Source organism: Marmota monax, unplaced genomic scaffold (assembly GCF_021218885.2).
Source record: "Marmota monax isolate L192 unplaced genomic scaffold, Marmota_monax_Labrador192_F-V1.1 WCK01_AAM20220418_F8-fsc00003, whole genome shotgun sequence".
NCBI classification, from domain to species: Eukaryota; Metazoa; Chordata; class Mammalia; order Rodentia; family Sciuridae; genus Marmota; species Marmota monax.
In genome coordinates this window covers 5,644,795-5,661,219 of record NW_026694084.1, presented here as the reverse complement: position 1 = coordinate 5,661,219, position 16,425 = coordinate 5,644,795, and the positions used below count along the sequence as shown (strand labels likewise).

The following is a 16,425-nucleotide window of genomic DNA, read 5'->3' as shown; positions in this document are numbered from 1 at the left end:
TGAAATACTGTGTTTTCATTGTCTGATGTTCTATCTTCTAAGTGTTCTACTCTGCTGGTAGTATTCTCCATTGAGTTTTTAAGTTGGTTTATTGCTTCCTGCATTTCTAGGATTTCTGTTTGTTTGTTTTTTATAACCTCTATCTCCCTGTATAGTTGATCCTTTGCTTCCTGGATTTGTTTGCGTAATTCATTGTCGAAGTGATCTTTCATTGTCTGATTTTGCTGTTTAATGTCTTCCTTGATACTCCAGATCATCTGAAGCATGTATATCCTGAATTCTTTATCTGACATTCCATCTGCTGCAGCTGTTACCTCTTCTAAAGTTGCGTTGACCTGCATTGCTTGTGGTCCTTTCTTTCCTTGTCTTTTCATACTGCTTGCGTATCTTTCCTGCAGGTGCCGGCGGCGGCTCTGCTCTCTCCTTATTCCAATTGGGGTGTCGTGGCTACCACGCCGGCAGGTCACTGGGCCTGTTCTGGGTGCTGGCGGCAGCTCTGTTCTGCCCCTACTCCAATTGGGGTGACGAGTGTACCACGCCGGCAGGCCACCGGGCCTGATCTGCCGGTCGGTTGCAGGTTTGCCTACCCTGCAGGCACGGGCGGCGGCTCTACTCTGCCCTACTCCAAATGGGGTGACGTGTCTGTCGTACCGGCAGGTCACTGGGCCTGTCCCGCTGGTCGGTCGCAGATCTGCCCACCTTTCGGGCATGGGTGGAGGCTCTGCTCTGCCCCTACTCCAATTGGGGTGTCGTGACTACCCCGCCTGCAGGACGCTGGGCCTGTGCCTGGCACGCGCGGCGACTCTGCTCTGCCCCTACTCCAATTATGGTGGTGTGTGTACCACGCCGGCAGGCTCCTTGGCCTGATCCGCAGGTCTGTTGCAGGTCTGCCTACCTTGGAGGCGCGGGCGGCGGATCTGCCCTGCCCCTCCTACCACGCCTGCGGACCCCTGGGCCTGATCTGTAGGTTGGTCACAGTTCTGCTCACCCTGAGGGCACGGGTGGCGGTTTCTCTCCGCCCCCACTCCAATTGGGGTCACGTGGCCACCACACCGGCAGGGCCTGATCCGGGCGTGGGAGAAGGATATGCTCTGCCCCTACTCCAGTTGGGGTGACGTGTGTACCACACTGGCAGGCCACTGGGCCTGACCCGCCAGGCTGTCACAGGTCTGTTTACCTTGCAAGCACGAACGGTGGCTCTGCCCTGCCCCTCCTACCACGCCCATGTACCACTGGGTCGCGGGTCTGCCCACCTTGCGGGTGCGGGTGGCGGCTCCGCTCCGCCCCCTCTCCAATTGGGGTCATGCGGTCACCACGCTGGCGAGCCGCTGGGCCTGCTCTGGGCGCTGGCGGCGGCCCGGCTCCTCCCCTCTGGCTCGACGACAAATTGAGGAGACTCGGGTGTCTTTGCCTCAACCCCCTACCAGGAGACCAACTGTTTATGTCGCCGCTGGTATTGATGAAGTTCTCTCCTCCGCCGCTTTCTGATGACATCAGATCTCTGCCATGTTGGTATCCTATGCGAATGGCAGCATTTCGTTCCCCTTGCAGGGCAACCAAAGCAACGGGTGAGTCCTGACCGGCCCTCAGCAGGACCCGGACCGAGAAGCAGTTTCCGCGGGCTCCTAGCCCTGGGCCAGGGAAGTTCCGGGAACCGGAACTCGGCCGCTCCGTGCTCGGTGTAAGCTCCTATAAGAGTAGGCTCCAAGAAGCAGTCCCCGCGGGCTCAGTTCCGGGAGCCGGAACTCGGCCGCCCCGTGCTCGGTGTTCGCTCCGATAAGATCAGGTTCTAAGAAGCACCCAGGCACTGAACCCTAGCAATCTGTCTGCAAGCCGCAGGCGAATGGCAGCCTGAAATTACCTGTTCTATGGCTGAATGAGCTGCGGTCAGTCGAAAACAGGGATGGTGACGTCAGCTTTCCAACATGGTGGCTGCTGGCCTCCTCTGTGGTCTGACCGGTGTGGAGAGCCGAGATGGACCGCTTCCTTCCCCCGTCTCGAACCCAGAATTCAGCCCTGAGTACGGTGCTTGCACGGCTGGCAGAAACTGCAGCGCTGTATCCCTGCGTCGCTATCTCCTCGTTTCCCAGCGCGTGCTGCAGACTCTAGCCGCTGGGCAATTTGCTGAATAAGCAGTGTTACCCTCTGTGCGACAAACCTCTCGCGTTTGAGTCCCCGTAGCTGATCCTCGTGCGATGGAAATCCTTCCTCCAGGTTCCGGAGCACCCCACTATTGCTGGAAATTCCTAACAAGATATCCTTTAGCCGTCCTGACTTGTCATACTCCCACACAGTGAAGCAGCACACGGGGGCAATGCACTCCCCTCGCCGCCATCTTCCTAAAATCCGCAAAAGATCATTTTAAAAGTAAAGTTTAAATAACAGAATTTGAGAAAAGATGTCAATGAAGTCCGCATTCGCTACCTTCAGCAACTCACATTTTTATCAATTGAGACATGTCAGTGTTTCTAAAGACATCTGGGCAAAGTCTTTGAAGCCTCTCCTTGCCTCAGGCATAGGGTAATGAAGGAGGATGTGTGTGTCAGAGAGGTGCCTAAGGGGTTTATATGGCGGAATCAGTACATTTTAATACGATGTACAAAAGCCTCAGTTATTTCTTCTGTAAAATGGAGACAAATACCGAGTCTCAGAAAGTTACTGGGAGGATTAAATGAGTTAATATATCTATAGCGTGTTAGATAAATGATGAAGAGATAATGATAGCACATACCTTATATACATTCAAGATTTATGATCACTGTTTTTTGTTTTATGAAGAGTACAAAGGAAAGGGATGCAGCTCCCAGTTATGGTTACAACTTAGTATTTCTTTTAGTTCATGAATTCTTACACCATATTTCCTGAATGCCATGCACTGTTCTCAGTACTTTAAAAATAATGCATTTTAATCATCATAATAATACTATGAGGAAGGTCATATTATGACCCTCCTCATTTTATAGATGCAGGAAGTAAACTACAAAGAGGTTAATTAACTCACCTACTGATACACAGCCAGTAGGAGGTAGGGCCAGGATGAGAACCAGGCAGCCCACAATCTCAACATCAACCATGCTTATAACATAGCCAGCCGTAGGCAGGATCCTGTTTATGTACCAATTGCTTCCCAAACCCTCTTTATAAGTTAACATTTCAAGTTTCAAATGCATTTTTCCCCAACATAGTATTGTAAATTAGGCTCGGTTCCTTAGGCTAACCTATTTTAACAGAACAAACCTATTCAACTTATGGCATGGCTGATTCAGAAAAACTATGGCCTCAAGACTAGTGTCTCTCTAGGCCAAGGTTAGTGAAATAGGTTTCATCTTCCAACCCAATTCCAATCAATTACTTGTGGTTACATCAAACCCTGTCTGGAGAATTCTGAGGTTGGCCTTAGCAGGAGAGCATGGAAGAACCAATTAGTGATGCCTACATGAATGGAGAAGAGGAAAGAGAGACCCCCAAATCAGGTATCTGCCATCTCTGCTCTAGATTCTTTTAAATCCCTGACACTAAACTATAAAATTAGGTTTGCAACCTTATCTCGGTGTACTTCTCCATCCTAAGCCCTGAGAAGTCCACAGAGTCAGGGAAGTGGACAGGGTACAGATTGTGAGAGCAGAGAGGGGCGGTGTCAGTGACAGTGGTGGGAGGCCTGGTGAAATCGATGGCTAGGGCAACTCTGTGGGGTGACAATATGCTTCTGAATACAGAAATATAGGTAATATAGAGATTGATTATGCCTGCCATGCTCTTCCTCACCCAGCAAAAATATCATCTCGGTGATCTATTCACTAGCAATGTCTTACTCCATTTTCTGTTGCTACAACTGAATGCCACAGACTGGGTGATTTATGAAGAACAGTTCTGGAGGCTGTGAAGTCCAAAAAACATGGCACCAGCATTTGGTGAGGCCTTCTTGCTGCATCATAATATGGCCAAGCAAGCACATTCTAGCTTGGGTGTCTCTTCTTAAAAAGCCACTAATGCCCTCCTGGGGCATTAATTACTTCCCAAAGTCTCCACCTCTAACTAATAAAAATGATTTAGGGATTAAGTTTCTGACACATGAGCTTTGGTGGATATATTCAAACTGTACCAAGCAGAGATAAGGGATATAAAGTATCAACATCTTCTATTCCATTGGCATTTTGAGAAATGTTGGCTCAGGGTGGTTGACTGACTCATTCCAGATCACACAGTGAGGCCCAAAGCATCAGTCATGAGTTATATATAAAAGCAATGTCAGAGCAGAATGAAAATGAGGGCTTGTAACCCAGCATGGCAGTCCCACAAACCACCAGCATACAGGCTGGACCGTTAAAATAAGGTTTGGGATGGGTGGATTCTTGCTCATACTGCTGAGGTTTTCAGAGAGGACATTAGGATGGCAAATAGACTTTGCCTGTGGTCTGCTAATGGCTTGTTTCTCAACATAAACTAGGAAAAAAAAATATTTGAAGCTCAAAGGGAGTCCCAAGGTGGGTTGCATATGAAAGAGCACTGTAGCCCAGCAGCCCCTCAAGTGTCCTGTCAGCTTTCGAAGGCATTCACAGTTGCTGCAACAGCACCCCTGGAATGAAGCCAAGCAGCTTTAGAAGAAGCCCAGTCCCTTAAACATAGATGATACTGCCAAGAGCAAAATAAAAAAGGGCCATTGCCTAGCCTGGCATCTGGGTCCTGCAGCTGCCAAATCATATCCACTAACCATGCCAAAGTAATCCATGGAGAAATTCCCAGTGAGAGGCCCCGTCGCTCAGCAAGCTAGAAAATTACTGGTGATCCAGGCAAGAAGTAGGTTCTAGCTCGCCAGTGTCTGCCGAGATCACCATGCAACCTTAAGCAAATCTGCAGAGAGGTTTTAGTTTTGGTGTCTTATTCATAAAATAGGCACCAGATGGTGGGGAGGCAAAGACAGAGATAGACAGAGATAGACTGTGGCAGGGAGGGAGAGAGAAGAAACTCGGAGGGACAAGGAGAAAAAAGCCATTTGCTAATCCTAGAATCACTGAGACACGGGGATTGCAATCCCACCAAGGAAGTCCTGCCTACCCTACTAAGGGGAAAAAAAGGAAAGTAAAATCTCACAGAAGTGGGCCCTGCCAGGGAGGAGTTCTTCTCCCACCTGCACATCTGCCTTGGGCTTGTCTTCTCTTCAGATTGCTGGGAGAAAACAGATGGCTGCAGAAGCCTGAATTTTAAATTTATGAATGGAAATTTGAACAGATGTTAGCAATCAAGATGGCATATAAGAATTTTTTTCGTACCATGTTTATAGCCCAGCCTCCTTCACATAAATGAGAGAGGGGGTCATAAAAAGGGTAGTTTTTGATCTCAGGGACAGCCTGGACCCAGCATGGTGATTATGCAGCACAACGGAAATATTGAAAGAACAAAGGAAGAAAACACTAATCAGCTCCCCATATAAATGCTAAATATTTATCTGCAAAATGCTAAAATGGATTTGCAAGGAAACCATCAACACATCAGAGGACTTTCTATGTTTTAACTAGTTGAAATCGAAGCCCAAGTTTTTAACAAATATCTGTGGATGCCTACTTGGTTGAATTTTGTTTAGAGTGGATGTCATATAAATTGTTTGCTTTGTTTTGCTTGGCTGAAGGTCCCAGACATGTGAAGCTCTTCCAAATTTCACAGAGGAATTGAATAAGAGGTTAATAACAGAGGCCTGATGACGTATACAACTCTAGGAACGAAGCTAGGTCCTGAGGGTGAGAGTGGCGGTTGGGGAATGGTGACAAAGTGAATCAAAGCTGATCTGGGTCCTCAATGTAATAATCCCCCCTTTTCCATGAGGGGGGGCGGGGCGCACATTTCAAGACTCTCAGGGAATACCTGAAACTTCGAGTAGTACTGGACCCTATATAGACTGTTTTACTTTTTCCTATATACACATACTAAAGTTTAACTGATAAGTCAGAAGCAATAAAAGATTAACAGTCACTAATAATAAAATAGAGCAATGATAACAGTATACTGTAAAAAAAAAGTTATTTAAAACTTGTGATTATTAATTTCTGGAATTTTCCACTTAAGAGTTTCAGACCACAGTTGCCCATGGGTAGCTGAGACTATGGAAAGCAAGACCGCAGATAAGACGGTTGCAGGGAGGGGCTACTATACATATAGAACTGACGGTAAAAGTAAGGACTTCTATAACACAAGGCATATGAAGGTCTATGTTGAAGGTTACAGGGACAAAGAGAAAGGAGAGAGGTTGAGGGTTTGGATCACAGTGGTTCCTGAGGGGAAGATTCTAGAACTTGTAGCCATCTGAAAAAAAGAGTGTCACCAAGTAACTGTGAGAAAATCCTGTTGGCTATACCTTCAAAAAGGACTGGCCATAAAGTCAGGAAATATTAAGTTATTAGGAATTATAATGGAACGCCAACAAATCCATTTCCTTGGGTCTCCAGACTTGGAGGCTACTACCATGGCTGTGCAGAATCTGACCACTTCTGTCCACCATGATTGTCTCTCTCCTTGTGGACAACAGTAACATCACAGTTGCCCTGCTTTTTTTTGAGAGAGAGAATTTTTTTTTTAATATTTATTTTTTAGTTTTCGGTGGACACAACATCTTTATTTTATTTGTATGTGGTGCTAAGGATCTAGCCCAGCGCCCCGCGCATGCCAGGTGAGCGTGCTACCACTTGAGCCACATCCCCAGCCCCCTGCTTTATTTTTGCCCACACCTACTACCCTTGATCAGTTTGTTCTCAACATCATAATCAAAGCCAACCTTGTGAAGTAGTGGTTCTTAAAGTGGGGTCTGCAGACCAGCAGCAGCAGCTACACCTGAGAAATTTATTGAAAATGCAAATTCTCAGTTCCACCCACCTGCAGAATCAAAACCTCCAGGGCCGGGCCCCCAAGTCTATGTTGTAACAAGTCCTCCTGGTGGTTTTCATGCCTGTGGAGGTTTGAGAACCAATTTTAAGCCTAAATTTGATCATACCACTCCTCATCTCAAAATCCTGCCATGACTCTAAGAAGTCATTGCAATGGCTACAAGGTCACATGCATAATCTGGCCTCTGGATACTTCACTGAATACTCACCACTCTACTCTTTGATGCACTTGCCCCTCTCCACACCCAAGGCCTTGACTTTCACTACTCCTTCTGCCTGGAATGTCCCCAGATCCCTAAATTCCCAAGTTCCCCACCCCACCCACCATGGCACAAATATCTCTTCACCTTGGTCTCTGTTCAAGGGTCACTATCTTGCTTTAATTATGCTACATAATTGTTTATTGTCTTTCTCTTCCCAGAGTCTAGAACCAACTCTGGCAAATAATGAGTGCCCAGGAAGCACAAGAAAATGAGCTAAATGATAAAAATATGGACAAATACTAAAAACAAACAAAACTTTTCATGATCCCCAAGTTCTGGGTCTGATAGAACCAAATCATCTACCTTTTTACCACCTTCACTGTTTTTCCCTGCCATTGGCCTCACAGAGAAAATACAAGCTTATGCTGGTATTTACCTAAGCAAATATAATGAGGGAGGCAAAGAAAAAAAAATCTTGCTTTCCATGACCCCTGGACAAAGCTACAAGTAAGAGGAATTACTTGCTGCTTTTTTTGCTGATATGTTCACACTGTAAACACTGTATAAATCCCACTTCTATGCCCAATTACTCTGTTCTATTTTAAAAGCAGTTAATATTTTGTAATTAATCACCAGAAGTGGCTTCCCTTACATACTTATTAATTTGCTCAAAAATGTGCTCTCTATGGTGTATTATGGAGATCGCCCCTACCCTACTCTTTGAAATTAAAGATTGTGTTCTTTGCTAAGCATCTGTCAAAATGGCAAATCACAGCTGCGGGGTGAATCTGGAAGTGGTTCTCCTAAAAAGATAGTCAGATGTTGCTAGAAGGAAGACCCAAGGCCATCCTCCTTCTCTCTCTTACCTCTCCAAATAATCTCATCTAGTCCCATGGCTTTTGCAGGCTGTTCTGCAGGCTGTTCACTCCCGTGTCACCATTTGGAAGTCCAAGAAGGAACACAGAACTCATGCTGGGAAAGTCCAGGAAGGAACACAGAACTCATGATTGGACTTTGCAGTAGATAATTTAACACTGCAGTCACTTTCAAAGATGTTGGAAAACCTGTAAGGGCAAACTGAGGGTGGGTGAAGTTACCTAGAGAATAGCAGCATCAGGAAGCTGCTACCCTAACTAGGGCTAGAGAGACAGTGGGAAAGTGGGGTTATGAGAGTTTAGGAGTAATGGGAACTGGAACCATGAAGGAAGGCCTGCCTTATGGAAATTCAAACCACAGAAAAGATGGATCCATGCTAGCGATGTGGAACACAGCCCAGAGAAGGGAAATGTACTCTGGCTTTCCCTTCTTCCTGAATGTGGTCTTCTGCCTGTGTCTTCCATTGGCCAACCTTTCCCAGGGAGCCAGTTGGCAAGGAAGCTTGGGAAATGTAGTTTGCTTGGGTCAACCTTGAATACTCCACTTGCTCCCTCTGTTTCCCACCCCATCCCCTCAGAGCAGAGAAGAAAAAGCTGAAGTAAATTGAGACACATGATGGACAGATCCCCTAATTTTTCAAAAAAATATTTTTTAGTTGTACATGGACACAATATCCTTACTTTATTTATTTTTATGTGGTGTTGAGGATTGAACCCAGTGCCTCACACATGCTAGGCAAGCGCTCTACTACTGAGCTACAACCCCAGCCCGTATCCCTTAATTCATATCTCCAACTCAGACCTCTTCTCTGAACTCAATCTTCCATTTCGTTTACCTGGCACCTCCACCTGAGGGTCTAATAGTCCTAACTTAACATAGAACAGAATGAACCCTTGATCGCCGTCAGCCAACTCTCCTTGGGGTTCCACTTCTCGGAAGATGATTTACCCACTCCTCAGCCACATATATGGAGGTCACCTTTGATTTCTTTCTTTCCTTGCTCCATACTCCTACCACCCTTTCAGCAAGACTTGGTTCTACCTCCCCAAACAGATCCTCTCCATCTCCATGCTGACCACCTTAGGCCAGGCCACCAACTTTCTTCTCCTAGGTGGCTATAATCACCTCCAAACTGGCCCTCCCCTCTCACTGTGTTCTCTTACAATGCACATCCAGGAGGCAGTTCCTGTAGACCCTGAGAGCAGCTGGACTTCCTGGTAGGGAATGAAATATAGGGTAACCAAAGTAGAAGAAGAAAGGAAGATCGATTAGGAGGTGATTGTACTTTTCAATCCTCTTCTCCCACCTCGTCTATCACTGTCCCCTCCTTTCCAGCTACTGGTCTGCTCCTCGTTCCTCTAACATGCCAAACTTGTTCCCTCCTTAGGGCCTTCCCATCGCCTAGAAGACTTTCCCTGATTTTAGCACAAATGGCTCCACAGCACTCAGGCCTCACCCTCTGAGATGGTTCCAGACTAGGCCATTGTGATTATGATGGCTGTTCTCATCTCTCTCCTTTGGGACACAAAGCAGGATTGCACTTCTTTGTGCCCTGGACTTTAAGTGGGGCCATATGACTTGCTTTAACCAATGAAATTGGGATGGAAGTGACAAATTTCTACTGGATACAAACTTTAAGATTTACTGTGTGTGTCTGCTCTTTTCCTTCTACCTCAGTAGCTTGCAGTGTTTCAGATAAAGGCTACTCTAAAGGCCTAAGCCCTGGAGTGTGGATGACAATTATCCAGAGCACAGCTCTCCACCAGCCTGTGGACACGTAGTTTGAAGAAGAGAAATCTTTGCTGTTTGAAGTTGCTAAGACTGACTGTTACTGCAGCATACCTAGCCCATCCTGACTGGTCATCCTTCAGTCTCTTACCTCAACCTGTACTAGGTCCATTGTGGAATTTACCAACTGATAATGTCCACTTGTTAAGTCTCATTTATTGATTTTATTTCCACTATGCATCCGCCTTACGAGTCCAGGAAGGCTCCTTGTGAGCAGGGTCTGACTACCTAGTTCATCCCTATACTCCCAGCTTCCTCACGTGTCCTGTGCAGTCAGTAGGCAAATATTTGTTGGTTGGACTTATACATAGAAACATGTTACTTGAGCCCTATTTTTACAACAAAACTGGAACGAATGTACCTTGTGCTCAGCATATCCAAAGCACCAAAGTCTAAAGCGTCACTCTGTTATTTGTGGGCTGGATCCGTGGCTAGGGTTACACACCCTCCCAGCTAATTCACAGGAAACCAAGTTGCTCCCAAGGCTGCCAGAGTTCCTTGGTCAGAAAGGGCTCTGCTGAAGTCCCTATATAGCAGATAAAAGAAATGGAAACTTATAATCCTGAGCAAAGTTACCCAGGGTTAGGAGACAGTGGGACAAAATTCATTTTCATACTGTTCTATGGCTAAAAGGCACACAGATGTTCTGCCCCCTCTCACAGGTTTCTATGCTGGCTGAACTTAAAACCTTAAAAATGGCCACATCTCAAATTTCACTATAGGCATAAAATATTAGCACTATTGAAAAGGGTCTTAGGGATCACTCAATGCTTACAACTCCATTTATATCTGGCTTGATTGGGAGCCTCTCAGGGTCTCACTGTTGCCTACTAGGGACCTAGGACTTAGAACCTCATGTTAGACATGGTATTGCTTAAAGTCATGGACTTTTTAAACCAAATGTTTTAAAATATACTTTTTCTACTAGCTCATTATATAATGGTAATAAGGCTATAAAGAAAAACCTTATGAAATTAATCATGCAATGTTTAGGTTTTATAATTTTTCTCCTCACTTAAAAATGTTCCTTCAAGTTTCAAAATGTCTAAGATTTTTGAATAAGCTTCTAGAAACTGTGGAGTTCTTGTTTTTAAAGGAATCAACACCCTCTATAGGACATACTAGTTTCTTTAGGGCCATCTGAGTGGGTAATTACATTCTACTCATTTAGCTTTTAGACCCTTTATTAAGTAAGACTGTTTCCCAACTAGCAAGGACATTTTATCTAATCTGCAAAAAAAGTACATTACCAAAATATCAACTCACTAAACACTTGATGTGAAACTACTGACTTTTAACGTTAATTGATGGCAATTTCCATAATCTTGTTCTATCTAAATTCAATATTAATCAGATTTTAATTTTAAAGTTCATTTACCATACACCTGCAACTAAAACTCTGGGGGGAAACAAAGAGATTATCCCTCCCACCCATACCAGGTGATGTGCTAAAAATAGATAGTTGAAATACTACAAGTCTCTCAAACACAAAGCTGTATTCACACAAGGGAAATAAGTTGCATGTGGTTAAGGAAAGAGGAACTTTTCACACTTATTTTAATATTTATATTTTACTGAAATTTTCCTGAACTCACTAATGATTACTAATGCTTTTTATAGTATTATTTTCTGCATCCAAAAAATTAGAGAAAAAAAAAAACTAAGCAGAAAACAGTACAGTTGAAGAAAACTGGATGTCAGTCTATACAATGATTTACTTTCGCCATGACAGACTTTATTTTGGCACTTTAACAAATATTTTGCTTTACAGCAGTGACAAAATATTTGCCAGAAAATTTCTTTTCCTGGCACGGATATTCCAAGCAAGTTTTCTATGAATAGAATTTCACTCTGCTTTGCACATTGAGAGGTATACCCACTGCATTCTTAATCTCTGTGATTGAGGGGGACTGTGTGGCTTGAGAAGGGCCTATCATTTCCTTTTAATCACTCTAAGCAAAGTTAACTGAGTCTGGAAGTGATGGGGCAGGCATTTGAGAATTAAGGCCATTAAGGATTTAGGCAAACACTGTTCTAAGTGTAGCTTTAAAAACAAAACCAAAAAAAAAAAAAATTAGAGTGAGTTCTGTGGCAATTCCAGGGAATGTTCTCTAAATGAATCATTCGAACTTTATTAAATAAAGTTATATGTTGGAAAAAAAAATCACTTGTTTTCTGTCTTCTTCCCACTTCCATAACTCAGTTTAAAACAAAATGAATGATAAAATAGGAAAAGGAAATGTTCAGTACAGTAAGTACCAGTCAGGGCACCCTCAGACCTTCACATCCTCAAGTGTCACTTGAGCAACTTCAATCCTGAGCAGCAGGGTCCTCATTGTAACACGCAAGGCCTCTCTGCCCTTCCCTCCTTCCATATAGTGACCTGTGGTGTTCTGTATACTGGCTCTTCTGTTAAGCTTCAGGAATAGTTTCAAAGGTAAGTCAATCTATAGGACTAAGCCTGAGACACCTCCTTCCAGAAAGCCCCCTTTGGTTCTTTGGAATTTACAGTCTTAAAAGTTATGCATCTGTCTCAGTACTGCCATTAGCTATTCTATAAAGGTTGCAAACGTCAAAATTCCCTGGCAGCCTTCTAGTATCAGTACCCAGACACACACAGGATCATACATTCAGATTTCCTGTGGCCAATTCAGAAGTAAATTTGGTAATAAATAGCTCATTGACAGGCTCTTTGGTCTTGATTTACAGATACTGTGGAAACACTTAGAAATCAAACCCACGTCATCCTTGAGAGCAGACGGTTGTTAGCAAAGGGGAGATGTACATTTGATCGAAAATGTACAGAATTTATAACAGTGACATTTTCAATATTAGGCCACATGATTTATTCAGTAGTTTTTATGTTCCCAAATTACAATTTATGTCTATTCATAAGACTACAAAAGTTACCATTAGAATTGTCTGTGCTTATAAAATACCAACTTTTTTAAACTGTTATATATACTCATTAACACCAGTCTGCGACGAGTTACATAGAATCATAGGCACTTCAAAGGCTTAAAAAGATGTTTACAACTTAAATGCATTTTTAAGAACAAAAACTGATTTTTTTTTCTTTAAACCCCTCCTCGTACCTTCAAATTGCAAGAAATTAACAAATACAGTGGCCAAAGAAATTTGCAGCAACTTCTCAAAATACTGTTAAGCATCTTTGGGTTTGCTGAGGCTTGTCAGTAATTCATATCAAATCCTCCCAGAAGAAGATCTGATTAGATAGATAGGACTAAACAGTTTTGTAGTAATAATCCAATTTTACACATTAACTTGCTGTTGCAAATCTGCCTGAACCTACAGGTAATGAAAAATAAAGCAAGTGTAAAATGGATAGTCTGACATTTAAAGATTTATACAAAGTGGAGGTTAAAGTTTACATTATTTGAAAAATCACATGTACACTAAGTTACCATTATCTGAATCATCCAAAGACAAATTGCACCATGACAGCTACAAAAGGCATAGGGTTTGGTTTGGTTTTTAAGGGGACAAGAGGAGAGGGCAGAGAAGAGGGTACAACAGATAAATTAACAAAAGTAAGACCAACTTGGTAAGGTCCATCTGAGACATGCTGACACAAATGACACAGCTTTTATCTTTGAACCATAGGTTAAAAACAATCATTTTGCATTTGTGCATAAAAGTTTAAACCAATTCTATGAACATCCAGGGTTTCCATAACATAATATTTTGCCACTGCTATTCACAGAACACTGCAGATGTTAAATTTTAATTTTACGTTGTTCTAAAGAAATACATGAAAAGTTTTAAATACAATGGGATTTTGTCATTAAAGTGCCAGAATGGCTCTTCAATGAAAAAAAAACAAAAAAACAAAAAACAAAGATCTTCATTATTCTATGCAAAAGCTTTATTTTGAAAAGTTCAGTGATCTCATAAATAGAGACACTAAAGTGTGAGTTTTATGCATAAAACTCCTTAGTAGGTGCCTTCTGATAAGCAGCACTGGATGGTTTGCGTTCCCCAAGATCATAGCTTCCTTCGTCCTTCTTTCTCATGCGGTACACCAACAGCAGGATAAGGAAAATCGCAAAGAGAAAGCCAATAACTCCACCAGCAATGACAGCTGAAAGCCACCAAAAGGAAGATTATATTTAGATGGGATTCAAGGGTTGCAGAAATGCTTTGTCAAACCTAATCTATTTCCATTTTTGTAAAAGGCTTAATTTGAAAACCCATTTAAAAAAAAAAGAAAGCTTGGATTCAATAAAAGTGATTACGCAAATTTAACATTCCTTAGGAAGGTACAATACTTTCTTTGATTAGTATTAATAACACCCAAAAACCCAATAAGAAAAATCTGGCTGTGACCTCAACTAATTCCATACTTTCAGAGGCTTTTGTCTTTTCAGTACTTACATTTTATATTCTAATCTTCTAATTGCTTTTTCAATGAAAACACAAAACATGATATAATTGAATTATCATTTTTTAAAAGAGTAAATATGAAGAAAAGCATGCAAATTTCTTCCTAGTCTTGAATGTGAGACTATTCTTTCAAGGATTAGCTGTTCTTAAATCTTGCAAATCTTCCTCTTTAAAACAAATGTTAGCCAAGTGCTGTGGTGCACACTTGTAATCCCAGCTACTAAGGAAGCTGAGGCAGGAGGATCACAAGTTTAAGACCAGTCTTAGCAACTTAGCAAGATAAAAATAAAAAAGGGTTGGAGTTGTAGCTCAGAGGTAGAGTACCCCTGGGTTCAATTCCCAGTAATGCAAAAAGAAAAGATAAGACGAGCAAGTGTTAGAACAGGTTGAGTATCTCTTATTGGGTCTAGAAATGTTTCAGTGTATGAACTTTTATGGATTTTGCAATATTTGCATACATACGAGATATCTTGAAGATGGGATCCAAATCTAAATATGAGATGCATTTATGTTTCGTTGACACCTTATATACATAGCTTAAAGGAAATTTTATACAATATTTAAAATAATTTTGTGCATGGAGCAAAGTTCATGTTGTGCTTAGCTTTTGACATCAATCCATCATACAAGGTCAGGTGTGGGATTTTCCACTGTGGTATCATGTTGGCATTCAAAAGCATTTGGATTTCAATGCATTTCAGATTTCAGATTCTCAGATTAGGGATATTCAAACTGGGCAGTATTCTTATCAACTGTCCTCTCTGCAAAGAACATTTCCTTCTCCTAAGTTTGTTTTGATATCAGGGATGATTTGGAGCAAGGCTGACTGAACTTCAAACCCTGACACATCCAATTCTAAATTGTTCTGGTCCTATTCAGATCTTTACTGTTCCCCCCCATGGCTCTACCCAATGGCCTACTATGGGCTGGGCTCAGGGAGCTAGCAGAAAACACAGTGTGCCTAGCCTCTTGCCTCTTACTGTGGAATGAAAGGCTCTCAACACTGCTTCCAGTGGGAGGGAATAGTGAGGCAGCAAGCTTTGCTACAGCTCTGAATACTACTTAGAAAAAAAGAGCCCTGGGCTGGGGTTGTGGCGCAGTGGTAGAGTGCTCACCTAGCATGCGTGAGGCACAGAGTTCGATCCTTAGCACAACACAAATGTAAAATAAAGATACTGTGTCCACTTAAAACAAAAATAATATTAAAAAGAAAAAAAGAGCCCTATTTAAGCATCCTTCCGCCTGACCCGTACCCACAACTCACCTGCTAGGACTTCTGTCCGTTTAAACAGATTGTCTGAGTGCTTCTCAGTGTACACATTTGTATTCTCATCAGTAGAGTCCACTTTCCTTTTTGAGTCAGAGTTCTGAACTTCTTCCTTATTAATTTCTTCAGGTGACTGGTATGGGAAAAATTAAAAACATTACTGTTAAGTAATAAACAATATATATATATATATATATATATATATATATATATACATACATACATATACATGTACATATGTATATGCTCTTATTTTTAAAAATATTTTTTTAAGTTGTAGGTGGACACAATACCTTTATTTTATTTGTTTTTATTTTTATGTGGTGCCAGGGATTGAACCCAGTGCCTCACACATGCTAGGCAAGTGCTCTACCACTGAACCACACTCCAGCTCCTGTATATGCTTATTTATAAGTCAACATATATGCTATACATAAATAAATGTATATAAATATATCATGTATAATTTATTTACATAAATTTATATTTACATATAAATATAAATATAAAAATATAAATATATTTGCTTGCTTATTTATTGTAGTACTGGGCTAAATGGGGATCGAACCTTGAACCCAGGGGCTTGCTACCTCTGAGCTACATTCCCAGTCCTTTTTTGTAAATTTAAAATTTTTATTTTGAGGCAGGGTCTTACTAAGTTATTGAGGGCCATGCTAAATTGCTGAGGCTGGCCTTGAACTTGTCTCTGTAGTTGCTGGGATTACATGCATGCATCACCATACCTGGCACTGTCAATTAAAAAAAAAATATGCCAGGGGTCAGGGATGTAGCTCAGTGTATAGTGCTTACCTAGATGCATGTGGCCCTAGGTTTGACCCCACAACATTGCAAAAAAAAAAAAAAAATAGTAATAACAATATTAAATGTGCTGGAAACAGTAAATAATGGGTGAGTATATTCCAATGTTCCTTTTTAAGAAGAAAAAATGAGTTTAAGAAATAATTGGAACTACCATTTTGTATGTTTGTATCAATGGGCGAGGCCCATGGTG

General features: G+C 42.2%; 1 protein-coding gene across 1 annotated transcript in view; it reads right to left on the bottom strand.

The window, feature by feature from the left end:
• Window positions 1-11,455: 11,455 nt before the first annotated feature.
• The window catches only part of Sdc2 (syndecan 2), a 107,102-nt gene continuing 102,132 nt past the window's right edge, over window positions 11,456-16,425 (bottom strand). Inside the window, exons 4-5 of the mRNA XM_046464742.2 lie at window positions 15,411-15,546; window positions 11,456-13,844 (exon numbers count right to left, since the gene is read on the bottom strand). Of these exons, the coding sequence (XP_046320698.1) occupies window positions 13,681-13,844; window positions 15,411-15,546 (300 nt within the window). The 3' untranslated portion in view covers window positions 11,456-13,680. The remainder of the gene's footprint in view (window positions 13,845-15,410; window positions 15,547-16,425) is intronic.